The 8,972-nt window shown below is 42.5% G+C and overlaps 1 protein-coding gene across 1 annotated transcript; it reads left to right on the forward strand.

The window, feature by feature from the left end:
• The first annotated feature begins 3,487 nt into the window (after positions 1-3,487).
• Positions 3,488-8,972, forward strand: DRG1 (developmentally regulated GTP binding protein 1). Its single transcript, XM_059827643.1, has 9 exons — positions 3,488-3,573; positions 3,775-3,898; positions 4,575-4,750; positions 5,163-5,232; positions 5,784-5,953; positions 6,713-6,843; positions 7,080-7,247; positions 8,251-8,373; positions 8,855-8,972. The coding sequence occupies exons 1-9, from the start codon at positions 3,532-3,534 to the stop codon at positions 8,952-8,954; spliced, it is 1,104 nt and encodes a 367-aa protein (XP_059683626.1). The 5' UTR covers positions 3,488-3,531; the 3' UTR covers positions 8,955-8,972.

The following is an 8,972-nucleotide window of genomic DNA, read 5'->3' on the forward strand; positions in this document are numbered from 1 at the left end:
CAAAATCAATGAGTCAGCAGGACTGGAGTGCGTAGAATATGAATTTCTGAAACGCATTTTTTGCTACAGCCCTCCATCATTCAGATCTTGCTAATGAGGTATGTGCCATTTCAATCACATTCCTGTCATCGTAGCCTGATGAAACACAAACTCCTGTTTTTTCCCAATCACTGATTCCATACTGTGTCGTGTTTCTTAATTGTTTGATGAGGCAGCCTTTATTTCAAATGCAGTTTTCCTGCATTTTCTAAACACCCTATAGTATATTGCTTTCCTTACCTTATTAAAAATATTATTAGAAAAGTGCTTATGTTCTATACTTTCAGTTTATCAGTTAATAATTCATATGACTACTTGACCCTTTGGGCTTTTTTACTCCATATTTGAATCTCCATTCAGTGTTGTCTGACATAGTAGGCAGCGGGCCACCTGAGAGTTTGACTCTGCAACTGTTGTGCAATTTACAACCTTTGGAAATATACCCCCTCTTGCACTCCATCTAGATTTCCTAAATGGAATTATCTCAATTTAAAAAACATACATATATATTTTAAGAAAAAAAATGGCAATTCACATACTCCATCTTCCATCAGCACCCACTATGAAGCTCAATTAACCTTTCGAGTAGATCTCAGTCTCTTGCATCTCCTTTCATTTTCTCCCCGATTTCACTGGGGGCTTTTTCCTCTTCTGACATTAAATACAATTTTCTACGAATATTTTCCTTGATTTTTCCCTTCTCTGACTGGCCTTTTTTTTTTTTTTAATAAATTTTTATCATTTGCTCTCCATTTTCTAGATTTGACTGCTGTCCTCAGAGGACATAATTTATCCATACCCAATTACCCACCTTTCAGTCACTTTCCCAGTTGTCACACCTAACTTCCTATGGTCATAACCACCAGGTCCTCCAAGTGCCACATAACATAAACCACCTTTATATTAAAAATTTCACAACAGTCATCACACCCTATTCAAATTACACCCTATTCAAAACCTGGAACCAATCTTAATTGAACAAGCCTTTCTGAACCTTAAAAGAGGTTGCTGTTATAAACCATTATGAACTACTTCAAATCTTCTAACCAATTAGAAAGTGTTAATTTGGCTAGGAAAAAAAAAAAGTCAGACAAATTATCTTTATTAATTAAAATCTTACTTCCTTCAGGTCATTAAGGACAATACTCAACACTGAAAAAAGTTTTTAGGTGTCTAAATTCCTTATAAGATCTTTGCTTGAATAACTCTCTGGAAAAAAAGCATTTAAGAGCATATACTGAGCAGCTGTGCATTAAGAACACTATGAATACCTAAACCAGGAAACCAAAAAACACCCAAAACCTAAAATTTCAAACCATGTATTTTATTGACATCTTTGTTCATTCAGCCCACACTCAGAAAAGCAATTTTTAATTAGACTCAATATATGGGATTTGGAGTGATTTTATAAGAACAACTATTACTGTTGCTGTCAAGAAGTTCTGAAGTTAGCCATCATCTACTGCAAAAATAGAGGTGGTCTTAAACCCTGATTAAGCATTCAGAATTTGCATTTTTCTCAGTGTTTTTCATGTTACTAAAAGTGAACACAAATGTGGATTGATTGTATGGCTGAATTCAGCTGAGGCATAAACAAGTCCAATTCCATCTGAAGTAAGTAGGAAAAAATTTATACCAGTACCAAATCTACTATGTCAGTTGCTGAAAACGGATATTGTTCACAAGGAATAATTAGAAAACCATGAACAAATATACAGTGGTAGGTGCATTTGTATTTACCCTAGCTTAGCTGAGCTAACATTACCAGGAATAGTAATCCCATTTTATTTGAGATTCTATTTTAGTAAGCTCTGTATAAGCTTATATTAATGACAGTTCCTACTACAAAGAGTTTATTACATTAAAGGCTTTTTTTTTTTTATTAAGATGAGACAAGCAGAGGATATGCAGAGGCAGAAAGAGACAGTAAATAGCAGTGTGGTTTACATTGCACCAGTGCTCTTTTTTTTTTCCTACTGGAAGTTAAGGAAGACTTAATGATCCGTAACAATTCTATTACCAAAACTGTTATAAGGTTAGCTAAATTTTGTCAATCCTACAATACTCAGAATCCTGTCTGAAGGCGTGGCAAGTGGTTCTGCAAGAGTGTCATCATAAACGCTTCTACAGTGTGGGCCCAAGAGAGTGTATTTTTTTTTTAAAAACATATTGTTACATTTAGATACATCATATAAAAGCAGACTTTGTAATAAATTGAGACAGAAGAGCCTTCCTGGAAAGGTTACCAAATATGGAGAAAAAGGTTTCTATAAATTATTCCAATTCAGACAAAATATGACAGGGAAACAAACTTAAGAGACTGTAAAATTCTGAAAACTTGTAAAAATACATCTCCTTATGTCATAAAAATACTTTTTATTCCAAATACAACTGTTCGGCTTCTTGTGATACTATCAAAAGTTAGAGATACACGTCTCTTTAAAGTTTGAAGGGGCCATTAAAAAAAATCCTTTATCTATTTAATTAGCCTGCATTCAATGGACAGTTACAGATGTCCCTGGGGCAAAGTGGTATAGTCTGGGCTCAGCTGACAGAAGCCGTGAGAAAGCTTTAGTATGGAAGTCCTGGTTTTTCAAGGCATCAGCTAAAGAAAGCTCTCCTACGAGCACTGCAGCAGCTCTAACCGACCCAGCGGGGCTGTGGAATACATATGCACATCTACACACCTGGTGATGAGCAGTACTGCAAGTGGACTACAAGCAAGAGCAGGGCAGAGGCAGATCTCCGCGTACGTCGAAGCGCCAGGTTAACCACAGGGAAAGGCACACGCCACCTGCCCTCAGGGGCAGCGAGTGCCGCCGGCTCGATAGGCAGGCCCGCTCACACACCTGCCAGCCCCCCTGCCTCACCGCACAGCCGTTTTCCCTCCCATGGCCACAAACTCTCGCCACACCTCGCGCACTTTTTCTCTCACAGACGAACGCCCAGAGCCTCAGCCTCACGCCGGCTGCCGCACTCGCGCCCAGCGCCGCAGCCCCACCGTCCCTCTCCCAGGCGAGCGCCTCAGCCTTACAACGGCCGTTTTTCTCCCCCCACCCCGAGCCTCCCATCGGTTCTCTCGCACAGCCGGCTCATGCCGATTCCTACACCCCAACAGCAGCCTCAGCCTCGCTCTCTCATACACACACACACTCTCGCGCTCTCTCTTTTCCTGGCGCCGCAGCCCGCCGCGCCCTTCCCCTCGCACCGGTGCCCGCTGCTGTGAGGCGGCGCGAGGGCTGCTGCGGCAGCTGCCGCGCAGGGGGCGCTGCGGCGCCTCCGGCCAGGTCAGCGCGCGGGCCGGGCGGCGCGCGCCGCGGGCTCTTTCCCGCCTGTCGTTGAGGCGCGCGCCCGCTGCTTCTCGCGAGCGTTGGCCTCGCTCCCGCGAGAGGCCGATGTGCGCCTGCGCGCTGGCGGGCCGGGCAGGGCCTGAGGAGCGGTACTCCTGTGGTGGGTGGTGGCTGCCGGCCGGGGCCGAGACCTGCCGCCAAGATGAGCGGCACGCTGGCGAAGATCGCGGAGATCGAGGCTGAGGTAACGCGTCGGCCTTCTCCCCGGTCGGGGATGGGCCAGGCAGGAAGCGCTAGACGGGGCGGGCGCCGGGCCGCTCCGTGAGGGGGTGACAGGGCCCTGCCGGCGCCCTTGGGGTCGTGAGGCGCCGCGCTGGAGCCGAGGGGTGGTGCGGCCCGGCAGAGCCTCTCACGGTGGTGAGTCCTCGGTTCCGTGCTCTTGCAGATGGCCCGGACGCAGAAGAACAAGGCCACGGCTCACCACCTGGGCCTGCTGAAGGCCCGCTTGGCCAAGCTACGCCGGGAGCTCATCACCCCCAAGGGAGGCGGCGGCGGCGGCCCTGGGGAAGGTGCGTTGTTCTGCGGGAAGACTCCAGCCGCCTCGGCGGCCTCTGCAGAAGTGGCCGCTCCTCCCTGCTGAAGTGCGGGAGATGTGAGGGAAATCGATCTAACAGGGGTGGCTCTTGTCCGCTTAAATCGTTACAGACTGTCCGCTGAATAAATCGGTGCAGCTGCCTTCTCTCCGTCTTGTCCTCCCCGGTACAGGACCTTAGCCGTGGTTTGTGGCCCTTTCTAGGCTTTGTGGTGGAGCCCTTGTTGAATCTTAAATGAAAGGACTTCTACACTTTGGCTGATATAATCTTGTATTTGCAGAACTCTTAGGGGCTTTACATGAAGAAGCATCTTGCAGCAGGCACCTACTTTATATATAAAGGTGTGAAATGTGTAAGCTGCAGTGCTTGAAGGGAATGCTCCACCTACACCCAAGTCAAGTATAACCCACTGGGAAGCCTTGCAGCCTATGCTTTATTGACAAGTACATGCCATGGAGTGTTATATAGACAAAGTGGTGCAAGGTGATATACATTGTGAACTCTCTGTTTCATACTCTCATCCTCCTTGTTAGGGAAGCTTATCTGGCTTTCACTCAGGCAATATTAAAAGCAGTAGCGGGACCGCTGTCCAGAACCTTAGAAGATAGAAAATGTCAACCTCTAAACGAATATATTTACTCCTTATTTGCAGGTTTTGATGTTGCAAAGACTGGTGATGCCCGAATTGGGTTTGTGGGTTTTCCATCAGTGGGGAAATCTACTCTTCTAAGTAATCTTGCTGGTGTATACTCTGAAGTGGCAGCGTATGAATTCACTACATTAACTACCGTGCCTGGAGTCATTAGATACAAAGGAGCAAAGATACAGGTGAGATCTTTTTGTGTCTGTGAGGATAAGATGGTATATATAGATGTAATGGTGTTACGGCTGAATGGTCTAGCCTGACATTAGCAGATTAGAAGTGACATGTATAAGTGCTTGAGAATACACTGGAAATGTTTCCATGAGGTACTAATTTTACCCTGCTTTTCACTTTGCTCTGGGGGGAAGTGCCTGTGGTAGTTCTCATATTCTGTATGAGATGATCTGTTCCATTGTACCAGTAGGGCACCAGGGATAATACAATATGTAAGAATCAAAGGGGAAACAATTTTGCTGTATTCTATTCAGATTTGCAGTAGAGTCAGCTGGTTTAGGAGAAGGGTAAAAGCAGGATATATTTTCTCCATGAAGAAAAATATTTTTTTCATGAGTTACTTTCCTTCCTCTGAACAAATAGCTACTTGATCTCCCAGGAATTATTGAAGGTGCCAAGGATGGTAAAGGCAGAGGACGGCAAGTCATTGCAGGTGAGTATATTAGAGCTGGAGGCAGCATCCTGTCACTGGTTCAAGTAGTACAGCTTATGAGAATGAAGGGTTGAGTCACCGTTTCTGACGTCTTTAAAAAGGTGAATTGTGTGCTGGAATTGAGCTGCGTGATGTGAAGTAGTAGCCATTTTCATTTCGTTCTGTTTTCAGTCCTGGCTTTATGCATTTGCTGAGTTCGTGCTCTGCATTGACACTGCAGTGAAAGTATATTACCAATTTTGAAGGCAGATGTGATCCCATATTAAACAAGGCTGCTGTCTTCATTTCTTTACCTAGCTTACTGTCATCATTCTGGGCTCTGAATGTAGACAGCCTCTGTGATTCTTATAACATGTAAGGATCTGTCTATCAGTGATGCTTGACCAGCACTACAAACTTCAATCTTATACTGGAATTTAAAAATAAGCAATGTACTGGCCTTCAGGGGTTTAATATTGTCATCAGTCCACTGAGCCATATTTTGTGTTGTTTTGTCTCAGATTGCGTGAGCATACTTTTTTGAGGGATGATTTTCTTTTTCCGATTCTTAGTTGCTCGAACCTGTAATCTCATTCTGATTGTTCTGGATGTGCTGAAACCCCTTGGTCACAAGAAAATAATCGAGAATGAACTGGAGGGATTTGGAATTCGTCTGAATAGTAAACCCCCCAATATTGGCTTTAAAAAAAAGGATAAAGGAGGCATTAACCTTACAGCCACAGTAAGTTGGAAGTTTTCTTTAACCAAAATAAAAAAAAAAATTGCTTGAAGAAAGAGGCATTGGCAGTTAATGGTGTGCCTGGGACCATTCCTGTGCTATGGCTTCTTTAGAAGCTGAACTGCTGTACTGTGCTGTAGTCAGTTACTGTTCTTGGAGGCCATCCATACCTGTCCTAGGAGCCCACCACCTCCTCACCCCCAAATCAGAGGCTTGGTCTGTTTCCAACACTTACAAGTTTCGAGGCCCAAAGGAGAGTGTGCAAAAACTGCCTCTCACTTGGTGGCTACAGCATTCTTCTGGAGAAGATTGCTCCGAGTTCCAGGCCTTGCAATCTGGACTACTCCTCATTTCCCATTTACCACTGAATCTTTAAAAATGTAGAAATAGCCAGAGATACCAAAAATCAGAACTCTGCTCTGGGATCTAGGTACCCGACAGGTAGTTGTCTGGGCACTGAACTAGTACATGCGTGGGTTTGTATTGCGGCTGGTCCCAGATTGACAGGAAACACTACTTCTGAAATGTCTGATGGCAGCTATCAGTGGGGCATCAATATAAATAAAGCTGTTAGGATTTAAATCTTTTTTTCCCTCTCCTGAGGCTAACTATGATAAAATCATAGTCAAGTCCAATAACTTACAATGCAGCTATTATTTCTAGTAACCTATATGCAGTGATTGCCAGGTGATAGCATTATTAATTGTAATACTTGATTTGACTGTAAACTCTTCCATTTCTTAATACTGTGTCTACGTTCAGTGTCCTCAGAGTGAGCTGGATACTGAAACAGTGAAGAGCATCTTAGCAGAGTATAAAATTCACAATGCTGATGTCACGCTGCGCAGCGACGCCACTGCTGATGACCTAATTGACGTTGTTGAAGGGAACAGGTACTACTGGGACCCTGCGTTTGGCATACTTGCAATTTATATTCCAAAGAAAATAACCGTCTCTGAGGTTTGCTTCCCACAGAAGCTAAGCTAGCAGTGTAGTATCAACAAGTGCTGTTTAGCACCTTGCTGTCCTTTTAAAAAATGAAGCTTTTTCTTTCCTATGAAGTGTATTTTCTTTTCATAGCAGTGTATTGCTGCTAGGCTGCTGTAATGGTTTTTCCTTCTCTTTGCAGGGTTTACATCCCATGCATTTATGTCCTAAATAAAATTGACCAGATTTCCATTGAGGAACTAGATATTATTTACAAAGTACCTCACTGTGTACCAATATCTGCTCATCATCGCTGGAACTTTGATGATCTGCTGGAGAAAATTTGGGACTACTTGAAGCTAGTACGAATGTGAGTCCCAATTGCTGCCTGCTGTGGAGTTAAGTGTAAGGCTGAGACTGAAGAATGTCTCAAGAATGGTTGAATGATGATTATTTTATAATGGTTTTCTACTACCTTAGAAGTCTAGCTTTCAAATGATGATGTCTTTTGTCACTGAAGTATGTTTAATCTGTAAATCGGAGATTGTGCTCCTCTTGTCTGTTGTGTGATGGACAGTTTCCTAACAGTCACAAGTGCTGTGTTTTGAACTTCTGGTAGGGAAATTAAACGAGGACCTTGTGAAATCAAATCCAAAATAAGTTTAAAAAAATTCCTGAAAACATGGACTTCTGGTCAAATTTAGTGCACAGTTGTGAATTTCAGAGGTACTTCTTTTCAGTCTGTCATGAGTGACATGCATTCAGCTCTCTTAACAGAACTGAATTTAGTTCTTCATCTGGCTTTTCAGATATTTTTACTATAAATTATTACAGGTTTATGTCATACTGCTAATGTGCTTCTTTGGATTACTTTATGGATGAACCTGTTACTACTCATAATGCAGTAACTGTAGCCTTTTAAGCGTGTATCTATCTTCTTGTGACAATATAAAATCTATTGTAAAAAGGGATTTAGTATGTCTAGGTATCTGGGCTATAGACTTTCATTTTTTTCCTAATACATTTTGAGTTTTTCCCAGAAAAAAAAATCGTTAAGTCAGAACCGTAATACCCTAGGTGTATTTCTTCATCAACTCTTCCTGTTTCATCTTCTTTTAAGAAACTACAGAAAGTTCACTAGTGATAAACCTTTGCAGTTACAAGGGAGAACCTGCTGCAGCCATTGGCTACCCCGATGCATTTGCAGCTTAAGAACACCAAACAATTTACAGAATGTCTGTTGTTACCACTGAAATAGTGGAACCTGGCACAAGCACCTAGGATAACAGTGCGAATAACCTATGAAATTTTATGACGAGATGCAAGAGATAAGGAGGTTTTGGTAATGACTGACTGTTCTGTCTGCATTACAGCTACACCAAACCTAAAGGGCAGCTCCCAGACTACACCTCTCCTGTGGTACTACCTTACTGCAAGACCACAGTGGAGGATTTTTGCATGAAGATCCACAAAAATCTCATTAAAGACTTTAAATAGTAAGTATTATTGTAAAAGAATAACTTATAGAGAATAGAAAGTAATCATCTGCCTCCTGATATATTCTTTCATTCTCTTGTAAATTAGAAGGGAAAACAGGATTTTTTTTTTTTATATTGAATGGAGTAGCTCTCCCTATGACAATTAAACATAATACTTAAGTTACTATATTTGATGTTCCTATGCTCTTTCCTGGATAAATTTCCTCTATGAGGAAAATGTTTATATTTGAAAGTAGTGCTAGATGCAGCATTACAGGCCATTGTCCTGTATGCACAAGTATTTTGGATGACTTCATACTTTGTTTTGATCTGCTTGTACTCTGTTCACACAGACCACTCACCCAGGTACTTGCAGGAGAATAAAAATAGCTCTTAAGCATTGCTTTCTGTATTAGTTTTGTGACAGAAATAACTGTTGACGAGTGTTTGCATCTTATACTTACAAGCCTTTTAAATTTTATTTTTCTTCTCCTTTCAGTGCACTGGTCTGGGGTTCATCTGTTAAACACAACCCTCAGAAAGTTGGTAAAGACCATACTCTTGAAGATGAGGATGTTATTCAGATCGTGAAGAAATAAAGTTGTTCTGACACGGTT

This window comes from Gavia stellata, chromosome 21 (genome assembly GCF_030936135.1).
Source record: "Gavia stellata isolate bGavSte3 chromosome 21, bGavSte3.hap2, whole genome shotgun sequence".
Classification (NCBI taxonomy): Eukaryota; Metazoa; Chordata; class Aves; order Gaviiformes; family Gaviidae; genus Gavia; species Gavia stellata.

Excerpts from the sequence above, each read along its gene's own strand:
- DRG1 (XM_059827643.1), top strand. The coding sequence starts at position 3,532 with ATGAGCGGCACGCTGGCGAAGATCGCGGAGATCGAGGCTGAG. Across the intron at positions 3,899-4,574 it reads CGGCGGCGGCCCTGGGGAAG|GTTTTGATGTTGCAAAGACT; the intron begins GTGCGTTGTTCT and ends CCTTATTTGCAG. Across the intron at positions 7,248-8,250 it reads TACTTGAAGCTAGTACGAAT|CTACACCAAACCTAAAGGGC; the intron begins GTGAGTCCCAAT and ends TCTGCATTACAG.